This window comes from Scleropages formosus, chromosome 15, assembly GCF_900964775.1.
Source record: "Scleropages formosus chromosome 15, fSclFor1.1, whole genome shotgun sequence".
Classification (NCBI taxonomy): Eukaryota; Metazoa; Chordata; class Actinopteri; order Osteoglossiformes; family Osteoglossidae; genus Scleropages; species Scleropages formosus.
In genome coordinates, this window is record NC_041820.1 from 13838280 (window position 1) to 13861949 (window position 23670).

The following is a 23670-nucleotide window of genomic DNA, read 5'->3' on the forward strand; positions in this document are numbered from 1 at the left end:
ATTGTTTGGTCTTGAGTTATGGAGGTATAGTTGTTGGCAAAGCTGAATTTTGATGGTGGTTGGACTGGATCCTTCTGTAGAGCCCATGTAATGTACACATGAGGTGTAACAGCCTGTGTATCATGAATGGTAAATGTCTTACATTTGCACAAGTTAACTTGATTAATGTATAAGTTTGCATTAATGTGCAACAAAGTTAATGTTTGGCTTTAGAATGTAAATAAGGGCTAGTTAAATCTAATTTCATTACTTCCACTGTCTTTTTGTGACTTTAGGTTTCTCACTACTGGTGTAAGTGGACAGAAAAATACAGGGTTTTGATTCTTTACAGCTGAACAAAAATAATTTACAGTTCCAAATCTGTGACTAACAAAAGAATAGTTGCACCAGTTTTTTTTTTGTTTTTTGCATAGAATAGACTTTGAATTCAGTCTGATTAAATTTATTCTAGGAATTCTATTTTGCAGGCAAACATACAAAAAAAAAGTCAACAGTGAAACACTTCAGTACAAAATATTTTTTTTAGCAACAATATTTAAAACCAAGCACTACTATTTTTTCCCATTGAGGATTAAAATTCTCAGTATTACAGTTCCTTTTATCTATACATCTTTGTGATAAATAAAATGTGTATATATAATTTTCATAGGCACACAGATGCTTAAATTTGAGCTACATGGAGCTCCTTTCCATAAGGATACAGGCTAGTTCCAGGAGCAATGCAATAAAATTTCAGATGCATGAAATTATAGAAGTACTTTAGGTTATCAGACAAAATGCAAGAACTGTTTTCATAGTTAGTTGTCTTTCTCCATCACACAATCTTGCCAGGACTTCCACAGCCAAGAAAACAGCTTACTATCTAGCCTCTGCTGGGACCCTGACACTAGCATTTATGTCTTCAGAAGGACACCATTAGACAACATACATCTGGCATCATGCTACATCACTGTCAGATTGAGTGTCCCTAGGTCAAGTCTCTTTCAGGAGCACAAGCAGCAGTACATGCGACAGTGGAAGAGCTGGAACGTGGGTTCTACAGCAGGTTAATGACAGGCAAACGGTTGGGCTGGAGCGGACGGAGCGGACAGAGCATAAGTCCAGTGCACACTGGCAGGAGTAGTTGCATGTGAGCCCTCGGGTCTCTCAGCTGCCACTCACTTTCTGCCACCAGATCACCAACTTTTCAGGGTGTGTGATGGTGTCCCTCCATTGTTCCACAGCATCAGCGGAGGGGCTCTCGAAGCCCAGGTGCACCTATGGACACAAAGCCAACATCAGCATCTCTGCTCTAGTCCAGCAGCTGCAGACACCCTTGGTGAGAAACACATTTTAGGACAGTTGGAACACTCGCTCACCTGACCGAGAAAGTGCTTTCTGCGCACGGAGCTGCGGCTGTACAGCTTGACCAAAAAGTAAAGTCCTTGTTCATGTGCTGCCAGAGGGAACAGGAATGTCTCCGCCCACCGTACCTGACCGCCAGAGGACCTCATGACACGTGTTTTCTTCCTGGTCACAAGCCTACCCAGTGCGTGCATCTCTACTTTCACAAAGATGCCTAAGACAGGAAACATTGTTACCATTATTAGAACAAAATCAAAATTTCTCTGGCAGTAGCAAAGGCTAAATTAAAAGTGATTCAATCATTTATTATTGGTCGCCACCTGTCCCAAAGCAGCATGCAGTGCTTAACCTGAAACACAGGGTATGGGGTAGAGTACACCCTGAACAGGAAGACAGCCCATTACAGAGCAATCTCTCTCTCACACTCAGACACACACACACACAACAGAGTACAGGCAATTAGAGTCACCAGTTCACCTAAAACACATGTCTTTATGCTGTTGGGGGAAACCAGAACACACACAAGCAAATATGGGGAGAACGTGCAAACTCCACACAGACTAGGCTGGATTTGAGCCCACATGCAAATTTACAGCTGAGAAACTGCAAAGGCAACAATGTTAGTACCCATCATGGTACCATGCAGCCAAAATAAATTAATATTAAAAATAGGAAATACAGGATGATCATTGAAACAAAGTAAAACCTGGTATTCTGGTTCTGGGAGTAAAAGGTGAGCTTACTTTGGCTGAAAGGTGCTGAGGAAGTGGAGATGTTCTGTGCTCCCAGCACCTGGAACTGAATGCGTCCACTGACAGCCTGGAAACAAGTGCCCAGGTGTAACTCCGCATGGCACACCTGGAGGGGGATTTAGCAGCACGGCTCTGTGTTAGTTTCTCGCTGCTACATCAGTGAGTGAAATCCCACACTCTCGCTCACATTAATGTCTAGCTAATTCAGTATTGCACAAGCCTGAACAGCAAAAATAAAAGCTGACGCACAAGTCTTTATTCACGGAGACTGTCCTGAGCTGCAGTCCCTTCGCTGCTGTTCTTATTAAAATGACCAGGAGTTCCAAGGAACAGCGGATTGGTGTTGATGTGGAAGAGCACTATACTTCTGTCTTGCCCGCACACGCACGCACGCACATTGTCTGAAGCCGGAGCCTAACCCGGCAACACAAGGCGCAGGGCTGGAGGGGGAGGGGACACACCCAGGACAGGACGCCAGTCCGCCGCAAGGCACCCCAAGCAGCACTCGAACCCCAGACCCACCAGAGAGCAGGCACAGGCCAAACACGCTGCGCCACTGTGCCCCCCTTGAAAAGTAAGCAAAAATTTCTAATTAATTATGAAAAATATAGTCCTGTAGAACTAAACAACCATTATGTTTTGATGTTGAATGGTGTGAAAATGGCCACAGTTATTACATTAATCCCTGAATCACAACTTCCATACTGAGGCTGTGATGATTTGATTCACCCTCTTATTTTCAGACAGACCTGCTTTCTGTGCCATCATTTCCAAGGCACAGAATCATTACGGACAGAATTCCTGGATGGTTCAGGTTATTACTTCTTAAGCTCTAAATTATTGTGTTGCCAGTATTTTAACTTCATTGTGTTCCTTTGATGGTCAGTCTTCAAAACTAGGTGCTGTATTTTATGTTTTGAACTTTTTAAATTACAGTTTCAGTTGACCACACCACAAATATTTTCCATCTCCTGGCAACCAAAGAAAGGATTGTACATTCTCATTCCATAACCAACCTTTAAAAACCAGGAGTACCATAAAAAGGGGAAGAGTCTAGCCACTAACTAGGTCATAAATGTGAAATGTGAACACCTTAGCATTTACACATAAAGTGCACATGATCTGCAAAAAAGTAAAATAAAGCATCTTGATTACCATACACATCTTGCTGATCACTTGATTAGGGTAAGATTATTACAAAATATTCCATATCGGCTCTGTCAAAAAAATTTTTCGTTGTACATTTCCTTGAGATGACTATACAGACCAGAGAGTGAACAACAATTTCTAATTAGCATCATAAAACTAAATGAAACTAAAGGAATACCAGTCTTTCTTTTCAGGAAGTTATGCAGAATAAAATAACCCATGTTTGCGTTTCATCACACATATTCCCAGAACCTGCTCCTATGTTTTTCCATTTATCTTGTTTGTTCTAAAGCCGGGCTTTGTGCCTCACATAAATCATGTCTTGTACTGATGTCGTCAGACTACGGTAAATCTTTTTGCTTTCATCTTGCTAGCCTCATCTTATTTATTCTGTAAACATAATACAGCAAATTAAATGTTTTGTCTTAGAGAGGAATAGATCCCTTATCGATTCCAGCAGCTGTTGGATCCATACGAGTCTGAGCTGGACAAGAAAATCACCATAATAATGCATTACTTCTGACACCTTTGCGTATTTGTATTAAAAATCATTTTTGAATAACATGATAACTGCAAATAACGTTATTTATCGTATTCTTTATTGAGGAAGGGAGAGCGCAGTGGCGCAGCAGGTTTGGCTGGCACCTGCTGTCTGGTGGGTGTGGGGTTTGAGTCCTGCTTGGGGTGCCTTATGGCAGACTGGTGTCCTGTCCTGGGCGTGTCCCCTCCCCCTCCAGCCTCGTGCCCTGTGTTGCTGGGATAGGCTCCAGTTTGCCACAAAACCTCTCTGGACAAGCAGTTGTAGACTGTGTGTGTGTGTGTGTGTTTTGAGGAAACCTTAAATAATGGGTGATCCATTAAAAAAAACTAGAGCATTGTGGGTAACAAGAGCAGAATTATTGTGGATGGGAGCTCCTGGAATCTGCATCCTAAAGCCATTTTCTGCATCCCCACATCTGTGGCTAGCTATGGTCTGGCGTAATGCCCTACTTTGCTGACATGTGACATTTTGCTGACAACCTACTTGTTGTGACACATAGCTGACATGTGCCCCTCTCTGAAAACAATTTGATCAACAGACTCTGTGAATGCGTTTAGCAAGAACTGAATATTACTTTGTGCTACAGTGCAGGGCGATTAACAGTGATTGCATGGGGGTACGGAACTGGGAAAGTACTGGAAACTTTTGTTTCTTTGTTTATCAGATTCCCATCTCTGCCCTTCAAATCCACTTCAGTTATTCCTTCCCAAGCACTTGGACCCATCCGTTAAAGATATATTACAGGTGTGCTGTGAACACTCACTGGGGCTTTGGATGGCGGTCGGACCTCCAGCCAGTGCTGGGTCTCCTGAGGCCCCAGCTGGCGCAGGGAGAGAGCGCACTCACCCAGCGTGCGCTTGCGGGGGACGTGGGTCTGCAGGCGGAACGCGAGGCCTGCTGTGCGTAGCTGCTGCAGTGGCAGCGCAAAGACAAACGTCTCCATGAACTCCACATCCTGGAAATAAAGACAGAGCCTTTCACACCACACCTTTTATACCTGGGACACGGGTACCTCTCTGCCACCTACTGACAGGTAATAACCATAAAGTTTTCATGAATGGGGATACACTGGGGATCACATTTGCTTGAGCTGTAAAGGTTCGGCTTGGGCTTAGGGTTAACTAAAAATTATTTCAATGTGTATTTATTTTTTTTATCTAGAATTCATCAACTCAACTGTACATAAAAAGTAGGACATGGAAATTGCTATTAGGAGAAATTAAACCAATACTGACAAAACACATTGACGCTCAGCTGAATAAGGACCTAAACAGTATGAGGTAATACGATTTTGTTTCGAAAGACGAACCATAACAGGTAGCGCAAAGGCTAACATCTGAGGATAGGTTTAAAATTTTGACTGCATCTCCAGGAAAACTGCACTAGGGTTGTAAATAAAATATTCTGAGATATTACATTCTGGTGGAACTGTGTGAGACTCCCCAGAAAAAAAAAGCATTATTTCAGTGGTGTTAGGATTCTGGGAGACATACTCACAGAAGAGCCCTCCTTGATGGAGCTCTTGAACTGCACTGGCTTCGGCACGGTGATGACCCCTTTGATCCCAACCTTCTGCTGCTCTCCACAGTCCGTCGAGATGTTCAGGTCTTTACACTGGACCAAGCAAACAGCAAGAACCTGTCACTCACTGACACACACTGCCAGACTTCCCATACATGCATCACTCTATGGCACATACCACCTTTGCAGTTTTCATTATTTCAAATTTATTATTTTAATATAGTAAATATATAACTCTTTCACTTTTTACGGGATGTAGGATGAGTCTTTATAGGAAGGTAACTTAGCAATGATGACTGGGGGTAGGATTGTTGGTTCCAGGACCCTGGATGCCAAGCAGACAGAGGGCCCTTTGAGCTGCACAATAAGCCATTTTCGGCACGCTTGTAACCATACCTGCACTAGCGTTATCCAGACCTGCTCCCGGGCCTCCTGGTAACTCAGCCGGATATTCAGCTTCCCCGTCTCTCTCTCATCTCCAGACAGTGTGATGGACTCTGCAACAGAAGGCCACCAGTCAGCTACCACTGCAAAAACTGGCAGACATATGTGTGCGTGTGTGAGAATGAGAGGAAACGTCTCATATAACGCATCTGGTCTGACGCCTCCTCCTCCCACAGGTCCGCCCGTACCTGTTTGCATCGCTGCTTTTTTTCTTTAAGAACAGTCTTTTTTCACCTAAAATTAAGCATATATCTGGCAGGTTTACACACTGTGTACTTAATCTTTCAGTTTGAAAGTAAGGCTGGAGAGAAAACATTTGGAAGTAACTGCTGTGTCTGCCCTTTTCACAATTGCACAATACTCGGTGATCTTAATCTCAGAGAGCCTGGCTCTTGTAACTGGGGAGGTCTGGTGGGGGGGGCAGTGCTCTTTCCCCAGACCCAGAAGTGAAACAAAGCTTGCATGGATAAAAGCTGGAGGTCTGGCCCCAGCATTCCTAAGCGATCAAATCTAAGGCTTGCAGAGAAGAGTCCTCTTTTCACAGTGGTGGGATTTGTGTGACGGGGGTTCGTGGTCACCCTGCGTGAATGGTTACCCAGGCTACGGCTGCTTCCAAGGGAGTCTCTCATGGAAGACGTGCTGCTCTGTACGCTGGACACCGAATCGTAGCGCTGAGAGACAAGCCGAGACATTGCGCAAGACATCAGTGACATGTATCGAAAAACATCTCCCAATTGCCTTTAATGATTAAGCAATTCAAATCTATAAACAAACAGTAGACGTACTGACGGAAGAGGTTCAGTTCTCAAATGGAGCAAAAACTCTGGATATCAAGCAATAACACAGATGCTGATAAAATGCTAAGACTAAGTTATTTAACAGAGAAACTGTCAGATGCATGTACCAGACCTCCCACTCCATGCTTCCTGGACAGACTCTGGAACACCTAGAAAGCTACACCGGAAAAGCGAGTAATCATGGTAATGGAGAAAAATTATATATAATCTTTGGACACAAATATATGAGCAAAGGTGCAAAAAGTTAAATGACAAAAAGAAATGTACACTCCTGAATACCTAACAGTCATGTCCTCATTAGAAGCTGTGCAAGATGTCCGCAGCTCGAGAGCCTTACTTTCGCCAAGCTTTGTGAGATGACAGCGAAGCACCTCTGACGCCTTTCAACTTGGCCAATTCAAGGTGCGGTGCCTGTTAGTGACATCACGCTCCATATATCACTACCAATATCAGCACCAATTCAGAACCAATGTTTTTTCTGAATGAATTATGCAGACGAAGGGCAGTGATAAATTCGAATGACGTGGATCAGTTCGTGAGGCGTGAATATAGCATTGTTGTTTATCACAATGTTTATCGTCACACTGATCAAATATGGCTCACAGCTCCCTCTATTAATTGTCTAGTAGAATAAATGGAGTGTTAATGACGAGTAAACATCACTTCCCTTACGTAACTAAAATAGAACAGGCAACCATCCCAGAAAAGCCCAAATATCACCTCCTTGTTAAAGGTACAGCTTCAGTATCAGTTACTACTCTGTGACACAGAGCTCAAAATTTTACTCCTGTTCGGAAACGGTTCAGTCTTTTGCATTTTCAGGTCTACTCGCAGCATATGTACAACAGCGAAAAAACATTAGTGAGTGCTTTTCGGTATTCCCTATTATGTATCGGGAACTGATGGGTAACGGCAAAAAGGTGTGCACATTAAAGCTTGCTCCAGTGACGCAGCTGTGGAAATCCCTGTTATACCGCACAAGGGCAGGTGAGCAGCTCTGCAGCACAAACCATGCATTGTCAGCTTAGGTGACCTGGCGAGCCACTGAAACCAGAGTGTTTCCATGGTGAAATCATGGTGCAGCTCACCTGCATGTGACTCTGAGGGTGAGGGAGGTCCAGTGCGGAGCTCGAAAAATCTTTCCTGTTTCTCAGATCCCACACTGAAACGTAAACACAGGAACATCAAGGACTCGTGTATGGAAAACAAGAGGCACATCCATAACAGATTAAAAGTTGGGAAAACAAGCTGCTAGCAGAAGGAGTTATGTGAAATAATTATGTGCAAATATTTGACTTGTGCACATATAAGAATAGACTTGATGAAGTAACAATACAATGACTTTTACTGCCCTAAATTAAACAGTGCATTTCATGCCTTTGCATTAATATACAATACTGCGTAAAACTTTATTCCTCTTTACGATTGTCTGTAGTCCCCTTTAGATCGATGGCTAATGAAAGGGCCATGCCTTTGTCAACTGTGAGATGTCAGCACCAATGAAAGTATAACCCCAGGTATCAAAGTAACCTAATACATACTGTAGTACTCAAGCATTCTGTAACTTGATACACAGCATGTACTCTGAAGAATAGACATGAAGTGGAGAAGAACTAAGAAGATTAAAGAAGTAAGAACTTTAAGATTAAAACAAATGTTGATTCCACATTTCACACAACCCATTTGTGATTAAATCGGAAGCACGTTCCCTAAGAGGAGGGCAAATGTTGAGTTGGAATTATCTCCTGGGTTATAGAAAGGTGATGTAATAAACCAGAGAACTTTTCTAAAGGAAGGAAGGAAGGAAGGAAGTTTTTGTGTACCAGATCCATGCAGGGCAGCAGTCTTGCTTCCGGGCATGGGTCTCCGTGCCGACCCAGGGGACACTAAGTCGACCACGCTACTGTGGTAGAGATTGCTGCTGGGGTTGAAGACAACGTGACCGGTCCCAGAAAGTTCAGCCTTCCTGTCAGCATAGGCGCCCCGGGCCGAGCCTGCAAACACAGGGGCCATCAGCAGGCCAGAGTTTTCATTAGAAGCACAAATGAAGAGACTAAGGTTGTCATATTCTGGAGAACCATCACGAGAAGAGCAGATTCCCTTAAAAAGACTGTAATGCTTCGGAAGGTTGAAGAAAAAGAAGAGGATGACCAGCAGTCAGACTGATGAACACAGTCACTGTAACAGTGGACAAACCCCTGTCAGCCCTAAGGAAGAAAGCAGAGGACAAAAATCTCTATTTGTGTGGTTGCTAAGATTTCACATCGACTCAAAGGTACTTAATACCAACAATAATGCTATCAAGATCCATACAACTGGTTCTGTCCAAAAGCAGCTAGAGCTAAATTAAAAAAAAAAAAAAAAAAAAATCTAACATGCTTCCATACCACGACACAGCGAAGAGCTTTTCTGTGACACAATCTGACTAAAAAAAAACTGCGTACTCCCAACAGAAAATTATTTTTCCCACACACAATAAAATAAATGGTCTGTCCAACATAAAGAATTTACAATTTCAGCTCTACAGAAAATGGAGAAACACAGGACTGGATGACTCTTTTAAGTGAACGCTAACAAAAAAGAGGCAAAGAAACTCCTCCAGTGAGGAGGATGTGGTTTGGAAAGCGAGAAGAAGATATACCTTGCAGACCTTTCTGGTAGGCGGAATACAGGGAGCCACTGGGCTGGACGTAGGAAGGTCGGAAGAGGGGGACCACAAAGGGCACTTCCCTCCCGTCCGGGGGTAGCTTGGATATGAGATAGTCCTCCGACACCCCGGGCACCTTCTTCTGGCCATCAGGAGCTTGCCTTGTTATCACTGTCTTGGTGGGAGCTGGCGTCACTTTTATCACTGCAGAGGAACAGAACTCCCTATGAGTAATAGCAAATAACCTGTACATCTGCATGGTATTCATCACAAAGACGGATATCACAAGGGTGATGTGTTCTGATCACCACCGGAGCAACATGTTGGGATGGATTACAGTAAGTATTTTTCGGGTCGTATCATAAGCCTTATGGCTCCGAATATGACGCAGGAGTCTAGGAAGGAAGAACAAAGACTTTACTCTGGTCCTCGACCCCCTTGTCCTTGTGCAGGAAGATCTTGCAGCAGTTTTTGAAGCACTCCAATGCCATGGTGTAGGTCAACATGGAACTGCGATAGGAATGCACAATTCAGAAAAAGGTACAGCCATATCGGCTCCCGACCACAAAGATGGAACAAATAACACTGACAACCAGTTTTATTACTTCTTTTTGTACATGAGATACTGAACTACTTCAAAAGCTGAGCGTAAATGTTATGTGATTGCCTTGTGTAAGTTTAAAAAAACAATCCTTGGAAAAAAACATGGTGAAAAGAGTGACATCTGATAAAGATTTGTTATTTAGCTTCTTAAGGACATTTAAATAAATATATTTAAACAATCAGTTAACTTCTGTGTTATAAAACTGCATCCCGACGCGCTTCAATATTCAACATTAAGAACTTATTTCGATATGTCAAAATATAAAATATCTTAGCTTCTGAGGCAATTTACCAGATTATATCTATTCAAAAGTATAATATTCCACCACCTTTTACATTTATAACCACATACCAAAGCAATCACTAGTGATATTCAAGTTTCAACATGTTTAAAAAAAATCAAGTTGATCATTTTTGATATCACAGATAATGCAGCTTATTTTTTTGTTCACGCAGAGGATTACCTAGCTATTTTCATCAACAAATACATTTACAAATGCCATGATGATGATTGGCATCGGCTGTTTTAACTGCTACTAATTGAAAAATACACTTTAGCTAACGTTAGAAAATAAAGTCATATTCTGAGCTACTGATATCTGGCAAGATTTGAACAAGTCCTACCTACCTAGTACTAGTAGTGTGGGCAACAGAACTGAATATATACGTACCTCAGCCTCAGGAAGAAGAGTCTGACAGGTCAATAATGCCAGGCACTAACTAAAAATGTTTTCCAGCTTTTTTACGGATGCTGGGGCTTCAGTTCTTTATAATAAAGTAGGAATATAGCTGCTGAGGGGTGGGAGAAGGACCGCGACCCTAACCCCGACCCTGATTCAGCCTGGATCCTCGGCTCGTCAGCCGCCGCCTCGCCTTCCTGCCCACCGCGGGTATCGGGGAGAGCAGCTCGCGCCAGGGCCGCCGCGCGGAACAGGTGTCTGTCTTTTGCTCTTTGCGCGGTTCATTGTAGTCAATCGAGCCGCTCGGTGAGCCGCAGGGTCATAGCGCCCATCCGCCGCGCATCTGTCCGCTCCAGGAAGCGCAGCGCGCGCGCTGTTTGACTTGTCAACATGGTTACAGAAAAGCGTCTCTTTTCGGAAACGCGCTTCCTTCGCGGAATGTGGCTCTGCGCACACATGCTCGTTAAACAACGCGATGAGCTGTTAAATGCACCCTTTTTTTTTTGCCTTGTAAAACTGTTAACACCACTTAGTTCTGCAGCCTTTTCTTGTCTTGTAAAGAACATGATCCAGCACATTAGGCATCACGATACGGGATACGTTTATTTTACTGACCGAAGTAAACAGGGTCTTCAAAAAACAGTTATAAAGGACGAGACATGATGTTTAGGAGTTACATAAAACATTTTAAAATAAAAACGTTTTTATTCGCCAGGTGTTGTTGGAAATATAACAATAATGCATGAAATCCTGTCACTACAATGAAAGCATCATATAGCACATCAAACATGTTTTGGAGGCATTTTAAATTATATAGTCTTTTTCTCACTTTAGTTTCACATATTCATGTTTGACTTTCGTCATTAGGAATGAAAATCAGCTCTAGGCTAGGACAATGGATGGTCAACAATAATATCCTGTTTTATTTTAAACTCAGATGTGTAACATTTATACACCCATCATCATCACATCTGATGGTTTTCTCCTTTGCCATTTGCTTGCCCAGCGATGGTCCACATTAGTGATGTGCATCCCAAAGGTCACTCTACATCCTTTCTGCTCATTTCAGTGTGCGATTGCTAAGTCTGCTTTCCCCTGAAATTTGCCTGGTTTTTCCTGTTGAAATGCGTTGCCCTTTTTATTGAAGGAAATGCGCGTGCACCGACTTATTTGACACACACACACACACACACACACACACACACAAATACAGCTGTGTGACCTTATCTTCACAGCTTTATAAGGAGTTCACAAAAAAATAAAAGTGAAAAACAAAACAGAATCAAAGAAAAAAAAAAAAAAAATCATTCAGCTTAAGGATGCATACCATTGGTGTTTCACGAAAGATGAAAAGTCTCTGAAAAATCAATGGAAACAATGACCCGATAATATTCATAAAGAACAAACAATAAAGTCATCTTCCATTAAAATATAAATATTTTTGCGGGCAGCTTTCAGACACAGTGTCCCTGCAGAGGAGTGAGGAGAGATGGAAGATGGTAGGGCACAACACCAGGAACTGTCCCCAGTCTCCTGGAACAGTGTAGGCAAAAACCCAGACAAAGCAAGCTGCCTGCTGGAGGAAAGGGGAGAGGGAGGGCAGTGAGATTAAGGCTCCACAGGTAGAAGATGTCAGGTTCTGGGTCTCAGTAGGAATACTCCGCAACAAATATTGTGAGTCGGATGATGGAGCTTCCCCGGAAGTTGATGACGTTGTTGACGGTGACCATCTCCAGGTCCAGGACCATCTCCTGTGGACCTTTGAGAGGACGTGCAAGAACCAAAGTGGCACTGGCATCACTGGTTTGCTGTAGTACAGAGGAGAGAAACGGAACAGCAATGAGTGATCAAGGGGACTTTCGGTGTCCATACAGATAGGAAGGCACAGCAGGTTGAGTCACCAATTCTATACACAGCTACTTGTGCAATGTCTCCTGCTTAAATAGTGGCATTAGAATAACGGACTGTACCTTGAGAATCATTTATCTGCATCTTTTTGTCTTTGTTGTTGAAATGCACTCTTGTTTTCTCTGAGTGGTGCATTGCTTTTGGAGAAAAGCATCACCTATATGAATAAATGTAAATGCATGTTTCCTCCTTGTTCTCCGGTTTCCTCCCGCAATCCAAAGACATGCATTTCAGGTTGACTGTTGACTCTAAACTGTGTGTGATTATATGAGTGCAGCTACCCTGCGATGGACTGGTGTCTGATCCGTGGCGTTCCCTGCCTAACTTGTGCCCTGTACTTACAGGACAGGGTATGGACTGCCATGACCCTACCAAGGAGATGATGCGGTTATTAGTAGTGAGTGAGTGAGTGAGTGAGTGAGTGAGTGATCGAGCTTCCCCCAGTATTAGGCTTCAAACCCTGGGTTATTGTGCCATCTGCTGGTCAACCAAACTTGCAACACAAATGGAAATATTACTATTATTCAGCTGACACTTTAGTCAAAGGTGGCATACAATGTTGGGCTTGTACTGTAAGCATCTTACAGTTGGTTACCCATTTATACAGTATAGCGTATTACTGTGAAAACTACTGAGCAGCTGGTAGCATAGTGGTTAGAACTGCTGCCTTTGGCCCCCAAGGTTGCAGGTTTGAGTCTCACCTTGAAGGAGGTACTTATCCTAGAATTGCTCCAGTAAAAATTACCCAGTTGTACAAATGGGTAAAGAATTGAGCTTAACACCAAGTTGCTTTGGAGAAAAGTGTCAAGTAATAGAGGATTAGTCTCTTACTGGGGGAAAAAAAAAAATACAGCTGTAGTGGGTTTTGAACCAGGAACCTTAACACTATAGTTGAACAGCCCTGAACACTACACTACCCACCACTCTAATAATCATACACTCGTACAAAGCGCAGGCTGTATACGAGAAAAGGGGGAGGGACACTCCCACTGACCCTCATATAGAACTCTCGTCCTTCGTTGCCGGACTTGATCTGGAAGATGTAGAAGGCCCCTGGGTAACGTGTAGTGGCCTGCATCTGAAAGATGTCCGCGGGCACACTGCGGCCCGGGGACAGGTCCATGTGCCGGTACAGGATGGTGAAGGGCTTGTCCCGGCATGCAGGATTCTCAGAAGAACACATACACTGACTGGGAGAGCATCGAGAGAATGGCAGAGAATTTAGGCTGAAATGATGTTTAACACATAAATCATAGCATTTCAAACATAAAAAAAGGAAAAGTTGTTCGGTGGCTTTAGGTTTCTACTCACTTTTCACTAAACTCAATGTAAGGTGGGTCACATTTTAAAGGGTCCAGGCATTTATACCCCCCCTGGAAATTGAAACACACTTGTGCTGTTGTACAGGTGTTGTTACCAGTGTCACATTCATTGATATCTTCAAAATCAAACACATAACAGTTAAGGTCAGTTTTATCATCATCATTTTCATCAAATACATCATCATGATCATCAAAAAACATGAAATACATCATCATGATCAACATCTTCAAATACATCACAAGCAAAAGGAACACAAACAAATCAAGTACAAATAGATTAATACAAATTACAAAGAAAAACTAGAATTAAGTATAACAAAAATTAACAGTAGGTGGAAAATGATATGAAGTCACTGCTGTAATGATTTATGATTACAGTGTACTCTATGACAAATATATATATATACACACATACGCGCACACACACACAGGTCACGATAAAATGTTCAAATTCAAAACATTTAGTTAAAGTGCAAGCAGGTTTTGCCTCCATCCAGCCCATACCTTCGCAGCTGCGTCCGTCATCAAATACCAAATACCCCGGGGGACAAACGCAAGAGTATGATCCGGGGTTGTTCACACAAGAGTGCTGACACAAAAACTCCGCAAAGCCACACTCATCCAGGTCTGCAGGCCACACAGACAGAAACACAACCACAGTGTGGTGAACAGAGAGCTCTGAAAATACTCATTTCTGTGTGCAGTACATCGGCATCACGGCTACAGTTCACGCCAACATTTCATTTAAACGAAAGTTCCCTAATTAATATGCCGTTAAATCTTGATTCTGCCCTCTGTAGTATGTTCCATATACAAAGGGTTAAAGGGGTAAGTTACTAATAACTTCTTTAGTTGCTCATGCAGACACACAGAATATAATCAAATGGTAAAGTACTGTATCTTTACATGAGTCGTTTGACTCGGAGCCAAATGATAACTAAACGGTAACTGAACAGTTAACGGTCGCTCTTATTTTGTTGATGTTTTATTGTGGTGGACGTTGATGTGGCCTTGAGTGATCCAACGGTCTCCTACCCTAAGTCACGAGGATGGAACCTAGCATAGTACAGCATTCATAGTGTTGATTTCGATTTCATTTTCTTGTTTTATTATTGCACTCTCTATTTTTCCTTTTTCTGTAAAGCACTTTGAGAAGTTGCTTTTACACTTCTTCATTGTGCAGATGCTTTCCACCAAAGCGATGTAAATCTCAGAGAACAATACAAAAAGTGTATTTGGATGTAGAGATGCATTTCTTGAGCAGCGAATTACTAGTTCTTGGGTTTATCACTGCTTTTATTACTATAAATTCTGGGGTTATACGTTTGAGATTGAACCGTACAATTTGAATTGGTGCCTGCGAGAACAGCTGATGCAAGTTTCTCCTATCATTTTGAGTAGGTCATTGTGCTATACCTTTTATTTCTCATAGTCGTGGGCAGTTTTATTCTTCTCTCAACGGATCCAGTGTGTTTTTAAAACAAGTTTGGAGAGCGTGCCTACCTATCCAGCTGAAGAGCAGTGCTACACTCCACATGTCTACAGCCCCTTTGGAGCCCCTCACCATTACAGCTGGTCCCGTCGGCTGCCAGCTCAAAGCCCTCTCCGCAGTTGCACATGAAGGAACCGTAGGTGTTGAAGCAGCCGTGGGCACAGGGTGTATTCTCGCACTCGTCCACATCTGTAGGAGAGGGCCAGTCACGGCTCTGTCACGTCACCATTACAGGACAAAAACTGGAACCTCACGACGAGCGCGCAATTACCATCACCATCTCCAGACCCACAACTATCTATGTAATCGTAACTATTGACGTATCAGAAAGCTGCTGTTACTTCACAGTGACCGTGACATTGGCAGTACAGCCGTCGGTAGCCAAAGTTAGAATGTACCTTGACAGGTTCTTCCATCCGAATTGAGGGTGAAGCCAAGGTTGCATGAACAGGAGTAAGACCCTGGCACATTGGCACACAGCTGTTGACAGTATCCATAGCGACACTCGTCAATATCTGTGAACAGGTAAGAGAAATGTAGGAAATCGGGAAGCTCGGGAAGAAAAAGTTATACGCTCTTGTCAACAATCATTCTGGTTTCATAACAAACTTGTATGAATACTACAACGCAGCCAAACGCTGAAGTTTATTGTATTTTTATACGTGGAAAAGCCTCTTTACATGTACTTTTATTCATTAGCTGATGCTTAAGTTACTTCCAACGTTTTCTCCACGTGGTTAATTTTTCCTGGAGCAATTCAGGGCAAGTAGCTTGTTCAAGGAAGGAATTGTAGGATTTGAACCAGTGTCCTCCAAGTAGAAAGTGACAGCGCCTACCCACTACACCATGTGCTCCAGCTATACCATGTACCATCAGCCAGCTTCTGTCAAACGAATGCATCCAAAACTGGAAAAATGAGCTGAAGCTCCCAACCGTGCCCTGCGCTGAGCTCTACCTTGGCACTGCCCGCCGACGAGCCAATACCCCTCCGTGCACGAGCAGGTGTATCCTCCTGCTGTGTTAATGCACACCTGGGTCGGATTGCACTGGTGGGAATTCGTCTCGCACTCGTCAATATCTGATGGACATGGAACAGGGTAGGGTGGGGTGAGAAGGACAAAAGGAGGAAGGGGGGAGGAAAAAAAAAAAAAAAAAAAACTTAATACTGCACAATTCATTCTTTATGGTTTACATAAGGAGATGTAGCAGGAAATGTTATCAGGGTTACAAAAGTTGACTTTAAAAACACTTCAGGTCATGTCTGGATACAGCAAACATTCAGAAAAGATTAAGAGAGTGAAGTGGAACACCAGTAATATGGGAGGGATTGTATTCCACACATTGCCCCAGAGTCATTATTTCCTTTTGTGGATTTCAGAGATGAAAATTCCTCACATTATAAGGGTTCTTTTACCGTGAAGTCACCCCAGAAAAATTTAGATAATTGCGTCGTTTAAATAAGCGATAATATCAGATCGAGACCAGTCCCTGCGCCAGGCCCGAGCGGCTGTCCCACAAGGCTGGAGAGTCTGGCCAGCAGTTGGGACCTGTGCCAACAGCAACAGAGAACCACACCTGCTTCCAGTTAAACTTCTCCACTATGCTGAGCAGCAACAGAACATCTGTGCTTCATGTGTTCTAGACCCCAGCCCAGAGGAGAGTTCCCTGAAAGCTGCTCTCTTAGCGATTCCATGTATCTCCTTATATAGACACTTTTACTAGGAACCCAAAGATGGCTTTGATAATCCCAAGGAGGTACGAAGACTGGCAGGGGAGCAGTCTGACAGTCCAACAGTGATGCAGCAGGCAGCAGAGGCCAAAGCAGCAGGAAAATCTGTAAAACATGCTTAAACCGCAAAACACCACTCTGAGCTGTATTGATGTAGAGCTGCTACAATGTGATATCTAGTGAAACGGCACAGAGAAGCTTATGCTTCTACTTACAGTTCACTGAAAGTCTCTTAAAGAGCTTGAAATAAATGCTCTAGAAGCTAATTATCCATAAGCACTTTCAATCATGGGGGTGCAGTGGGTTTGGCCTGTGCCTGCTCTCCGGTGGGTCTGGGGTTCGATTCCTGCTTGGGGTGCCTTACAACGGACCGGCATCCCGTGGGACAAGCGGTTTCAGACGGTATGTGTGTGCGCTTGTCCTGGGTGGGGTTGCAGTGAACCGGAGCCTAACACAGGGTGCAAGGCCAGGGGGGAGAGGGGACACACCCAGGATGGGACGTCAGTCCATTGCAAGGCACCCCAAGCGGGACTTGAACCCCAGACCCACCGGAGAGCAGGCACAGGCCAAACCCGCTATGCCACCGCACTCTCCTCAGGACAAGCAGTTTCGGTGTGTGTGGTGGAAAGCGATGATATGCAGAGAAAGCATTTTGCTATCATGTTATTAGAAGGAATCTCCCGAGCACCTAGAAGTTATTTAAACAAGGTAGGGTCTTTCATCTTATTGAAACTCACAAAAGGAATTCATATGAATTAGAAAAACTAGGAACAGCCCAATTTTAAGAGGGGTGCAATGGTGCAGTAGGTTGGACAGGGTCCTGCTCTCTGGTGGGTCTGGGGTTCGAGTCCCGCTTGGGGTGCCTTGTGACGGACTGGCGTCCCGTCCCGGGTGCGTCCCCTCCCCCTCCAACCTTGCGCCCTGTGTTGCCGGGTTGGGCTTCGGCTCCCCCTGACCCCCTATGGGACAAGCGGTTCAGACAGTGTGTGAGAGCCCAATTTTAAGAGTACAGAGCAATCGTTAACGCCCGTTGCAAAGCATCGCTCCCGTAAACAACCAAAAGAATGCATAAACTTGCGTTCAATAATCTCGTCGTCGTTAAAGCATGTCCTGGGCAAATAAACAGGAACACGGTGTCATTGACTTTCTCCTCGCTCTTCGGTCCAGCTCGTCTTCCACCGAGAGCTACGGTTTTCAGCCAGATGTGATCTACATGACAGCTGACAGCTATGCCGGCTACAAGTTATCAGCTGCAGAGGAGCAGCATGTCAGTTGACAGCTACATATTGCTTTTCACCTATACTCGGTTACATGTACACTGAGATACATGTATATTCATAGCTAGACATAAGTTAATATTTGATCTACACTGAAGTTATGTTTCAAACATCAGCTGTATTTGAGCGATATACACCGAAAAATATATTCTTCTACATTCCAGGCCCATACATGTAACTGGTGGCTATGTTTTACATATACAGTATATCTCAATTTTCTGATACATATGAGGTATGTATCTGTGGTCAGCTATCTAAACTACATGTACACTGACACAAATATGAGGTACTTGTTGAATGACAGTTTCATATCAGAACTTTTTAGCTGCATGTGAGCTACATGTTGGCTGTCACCTGCACATTGCTAGTTTGCATCTCCTACACATTTTTTATATTTATATATATTTACATACATTATATACATTTTATATATTTTCTATATACACACACACACACACACACACACACACACACACACACACACACACACACATATATATATATATATGTTCATGCAGCAAGGAGACACATTCTTAATTTAAGAACATATGACTTCACCCCTGGTTTTGGTGTGCCAAGAAGTTTGAAATGTCACCCACTGTTATTTCGAATTATCGTATTAAGCCAAACTCCAGACGTCCGAAGGTTCACTTTACCGTGGACAGATAAACAGGTCAGTGCTAAAAGTGCAATTTAGAGAAAAGCAGGAGTTCATTTTCCAGTCAAAAACAAGTCTTGCTTAACTTAGAATGAATGAAAAAAAAAATATAGAAAAATACTTTCACAAACCTGTTTTAATAATGCCACCACAAACTGGTGATAAAATAACACACAAATGTATAGTTACTAAGACGGATCAGGTTCCATTATGTTGTAGAATGGCATTAATTCCTGTTCAGCGTGTGCACATCCCTCAGAAGTATTTTAATTTTTAGTGTATAACAATATTAGCTGAATGCAGAACCAGCCTGATGAATAACCTGAAGGATTACTGGAGTTTTGACTTGCCAGAAAAAAAACTGATTTCCTGTGGTCCCTGCACTTTAAGCTCATTCCAAGTAGAGAGAAAACCTGCTGAAGGGGAGTCTACTTATTGAAGAGAAACTGAACCAATGCCCTAGCTGAATATGGCTGTTAAAAATTATAATACACTCTGCATAAAACACTGAGGTGTGTCCAATGCATGTCCAGTCTTCAGCAGTTTTCTGTATCTACCTGCATGTGCTCACAGCAAATGACATGTTCAACCAGGTGGGTGGTCTAGGCAAACTAGGAGACACCTTCCCCAGCTTAATATTCCTGCACACCCACTATCCACTGCACGTACAGCGCTGTATTGCGTACAAACTGTAACTACAAAGAGAAAAATGAGGTCAGCACTTATCTGCACGAAGGGCATTTCAATATAATTCCATGCTGGAAGAGCTTAGAAGTTCTGGGAAACGAGACCTTCAAGCATTAGAAGATTTTGATGGACTGAGGTTCACATTCAATTGGTTACCACTAATAAAATGTCTACATGACAATGTTTATGTATATGCCCTGTGTCTACTGAATATTACGCAATATGTGTAAAGATCATGTAATGTGATAGAGAGAGAAAATCTGCAGGGACTCACCCACACATACGCCTCCCTCCCCCAGCGTGTATCCCAGCAGGCAGGGGGCAGACCGGCCCACAATGGGGTAACTCGGGGGTGCGGCGGGCACCGGGGGTTGGGGGTAGGGTTCCTGGTAACCCACTGATGAGTCCGGGTAAGAGGGATTGGGGTAGGAGGAGGGCCTGTCATACGACTGACTGTACATTCCCCGGGGTAAACAGAGGTACCCGCCGTTCTGGTTGATACAGCGCATGTCCCCACGGCAGGGGTTCGCCATGGTCCGGCACTCGTCCACGTCTGGAAGGCAGGTCAACCCACATTCAAGATGTTTTTACTAACATTTATTAACCGATGCGACTCTCAATGAAACGAGAAACCTCCAACTTGCAGGACGGCAGCAGTAAGCACCACGCCACCTGCTGGCCCCAGGCATTATCACATCTACTCAAGAAAGAGTGCAGCAAGCTGAAGTTCTTACCAACGCACTGCCTGATGCGACGGTCATAAGCGAACCCTTCAGTGCAGGTCTGGGAAGAGAAGCACAACTTTTCTCTTTAAAGAAATCCATCGCATCACACACACACACTTGGATGGAATTATTAGACATTTTAATGGAATTATTAGAAATTATTACAGCGAAATATCATACCGAATGATTCCCCTCGCCAAGTTATTCAGCCGAGTTCCCATCATCATGCGCCGTGTAATATAACAATAAGTCCATAAAATAGGATTTAGGTGGATTGGAGGGTTTTGAAGGTGAAGGTTTGTGGTTGTGGAGCCCAGCTGCAGCTCTTACCTGCGCTTCTGCCCGCCGCACACACCACAAAGTCAGCATCATCAGAACGGGCAGCATTCTGCAAATCGGGCAAAACGTGATGCCACGAAATGTCAGGAAAATCACGACACAAGGCAGCTGCAGTGTGTTGCACACAAGCGGAAAGCATTCACGTGGTGTGGAAAGAGACAGAGAGAGGGGTTAAATGAAAATCGTGGCCGCTCATCACTCACTGTCTGTGAGCCTCCCCTCGGATGTGACACTGAGCAGAAGAGAATGATCCTGAAAGGTTATTATATTTATTATGTTCCTGCACTGATCCATGCTGCAGCCTGCGTCCTACCTCACGAAGGTCCGGGGGCTGCTGTTAAATCCCTCAAAGCCCATCTTTTTACGGCTCCTGGGCGGACTCCTCGTAAGAGTCCCGCGGCCGAGCCGTGATTTCCTCAGTGCGAGGAGCGCAGAATGAGTGTAGAAGAAGGAGTGTAGATGGGGGGAGAGAGAGAGAGAGAGAGAGAGAGAGAGAGAGAGAGAGAGAGCGAGCAGAATAAGTGTAGAAAAGTGCAGATGGATGGGGAGAGAGTGTGGAGTGTAGAAGATGGAGACAGAGCGCAGACGGAGTGTAGAAGTGTGGATGAATCAGGATCGCAGAATGATTGTTAGAAAAAGTGTAAGATGGGGAGAGAGTGTAGAAGATGGAGCGGGATCGCAGAATGAGTGTAAAATAAGTATAGATGGCGAGAAAGCGCAGACGGAGTGTAGAATAAGTGTGGAAGATGGAGCGGGATCGCAGAATGATTGTAGAAAAAGTTTTTCAAGAAGTTCAGATGCAGAGAGATCACAGAATATAAGTACAGATGGGGAGAGAGCGCAGACGGAATGTAGAATAAGTGCAGACGGAGCAGGATCACAGATGGAGTGCAGAATGAGTGTAGATGGGGAGAGATCGCAGAATGAGTGTAAAATAAGTGTAGATGGCCAGGGGGAGAGCGCAGACGGAGTGTAGAATAAGCGCAGAATAAGCGCAGACGGAGCAGGATCGATCGATCGGTCGGTCGCAGGCGCTGCTGTGCGCAGCTCGACGCTCCTCCGGCCTCGCAGTGAAAAGGCGCACCTGGTTCCGTTTAGTCCCGAGCAGCAAAGGGTCTCCGCAGTTGTGCGCGGAATCAAGTCCTTCGCTTCGAAAGGAGCGGCTCTCTCCGTCTTCCTTCCTTCCTTCCTTCCTTCCTTCCGTGCCCGACGCACCACACACTGCTCCGCGATGCAGACGCAGGGGCCCCGATACGCTGGACAACAGCTGGTTTCGATCAGGGAAAGACGCCCCCTGAAGAGAAGACGGATCTCCGAGATCCGAGTCCCCGCCGCGTCCAGAGAAAGACTCCGACACAGAAACATGAATCAGAGAAGCGCAGAAGGTTCTCGAGAAAGACAAGAGTCCCATAAATAAAAAAAAAAAAAAACCCGCTGTGACGTTTCCTTTTCAATTAATTTCGCACGGAGTGATATTCTGAAAAACAGTACATTATATATATGTGGCTCATTTAAGATTCGTTTGCAGCACAGTTTTACCTTAAAAAACGAAATGGATATTAACTTTAGGCCTTTATGACATATAACATTACAGCGCATAACTTTAGAACCATTTTTGGCAAAAAGGAGAGCTCTTAAAGGGTGTGTGTGTGTGTGTGTGTGTGTCCTGCTTAGGGTTGTGCCCTTGTATCTGACAGTCCCTGGTTAAAATCCCACTTTTCCTCCTGTACCTGTAAGAAAAGTACTTAACCTGTTAAATACCTGGTAGAAATGTGCAGAAATTGATCTAACATTCTAAATCACCTTGGGGGGGGGGGGAAATAGTCCAGATAATGAAGAGTATAATCTTTAAATAAATACATGCTATATCCAAAAAAACATATAGAAATACCAGACACATCACATCACATCTTAACCCAATCTCTAGGACTGGTCTGACTGCAAATTTAAATTTAGAAAGAAATGCCATAATACAGCATCATTCATCAAAGCTGTTGTAGCGCATGTCATTTGATGAGTGAGGTTGTGGTGTTGGAAGGAAACTTGTCTGGTTTCCTATTTTAATTCTACAAATGAATTCTTGGGAAAGAAATCCAAGGGCTCATAAAAACCAACATTTTATGTGACCCATTTTCAGATCCTTGTACACAGTACAGGTCTACAAATCTATTATTTACCTGGGTTTTGCAACATTTAGCAGAAGATAGTGTGAATAACAATTTTAGAAGAATGCTGAATTACATTCTAGTTCATTTTCTGTAGCTGATGGTTTCCTAGAAATCATGGGAAATTACCATGTTTTTCAACTATGTATCAATTGACCAAAATATTCAGTATCAGAGAGAGGATTGCCAAGGTGTCCCTTTGCAGATTTTAGCAGGAAAAGTATACACATGTACTACAGTGCTAAACCTGTACAGCTCTGTACCCATGTAACATCACTTTAGATAAATGACTACACAGCTGGAAAGGTTACATTTTACAGTTAAGGAGGCAGCAGGTAAAAATAGTTAGTTGGAACTACTCTATTTTAACACCTCTCTTTCAGAGAGGAACCTTATAGCAAGAAGTCAAGAGCAAAGTTTAGATATCATAAAAAGTTTATACATGGTTCAAGAACAAAATGCATGATTATGGCGATAAACCATAGACATACCAAGTATCTGTGTGTGTGTGAGAGAGAGAGAGAGAGAGAGAGAGAGAGAGAGAGAGAGAGAGAGAGAGAGAGAGAGAGAGAGAGACACATTGTGTCTACAATACAATCCTGCAAAAAAAAAAAATTTTCCTTAGTACTTAAACCTACAATTTAAAAAAAGGTAAACGGTCACTTTTGATTTCAAATCTAATCCCTGACGAAGGAAGCATAAGATTTTACACATGAGCAAAAACATTTATCATTTTAGTGAACAAAATGATAAAGTGATTAAGTAGTTTATTTTCCACCATATGAACCAATGTACATCACACGTGTAGCTGCATAAAACTTTTCCGAATATGGACGATTCCTAATCACATTCCTAAATATATGTACACTATATACACATATATATTTCTT

At 43.4% G+C, this 23670-nt stretch overlaps 2 protein-coding genes across 5 annotated transcripts; both read right to left on the bottom strand.

Moving 5' to 3' along the window:
* Positions 1–474: 474 nt before the first annotated feature.
* Positions 475–10797, bottom strand: tc2n (tandem C2 domains, nuclear). Its single transcript, XM_018727498.2, has 12 exons — positions 10470–10797; positions 9617–9705; positions 9190–9399; positions 8372–8542; positions 7637–7710; positions 6347–6422; positions 5704–5804; positions 5284–5400; positions 4550–4741; positions 2088–2202; positions 1359–1558; positions 475–1257 (listed from the first exon to the last, which is right to left on the bottom strand). Exons 2-12 carry the CDS (start codon positions 9699–9701, stop codon positions 1147–1149), a joined length of 1452 nt encoding a protein of 483 aa, XP_018583014.1. The 5' UTR covers positions 9702–9705; positions 10470–10797; the 3' UTR covers positions 475–1146.
* A 277-nt stretch (positions 10798–11074) lies between these two features.
* On the bottom strand, positions 11075–22010 carry fbln5 (fibulin 5). Of its 4 annotated transcripts, none has more exons than XM_018727858.2 (11): positions 21700–22010; positions 20607–20664; positions 20286–20334; positions 19826–20104; positions 16156–16278; positions 15599–15715; positions 15273–15389; positions 14213–14335; positions 13698–13824; positions 13381–13576; positions 11075–12286 (listed from the first exon to the last, which is right to left on the bottom strand). In XM_018727858.2, the coding sequence occupies exons 1-11, from the start codon at positions 21978–21980 to the stop codon at positions 12125–12127; spliced, it is 1632 nt and encodes a 543-aa protein (XP_018583374.1). In that variant the 5' UTR covers positions 21981–22010; the 3' UTR covers positions 11075–12124. The 4 variants fall into 4 exon arrangements, 3 of the variants coding, with proteins under 3 accessions (XP_018583374.1, XP_018583375.1, XP_018583376.1); XM_018727859.2 differs by lacking the exon at positions 21700–22010 and adding an exon at positions 20929–21677; XM_018727860.2 differs by lacking the exon at positions 21700–22010 and adding an exon at positions 20819–21677.
* Between the last annotated feature and the right edge of the window lie 1660 nt (positions 22011–23670).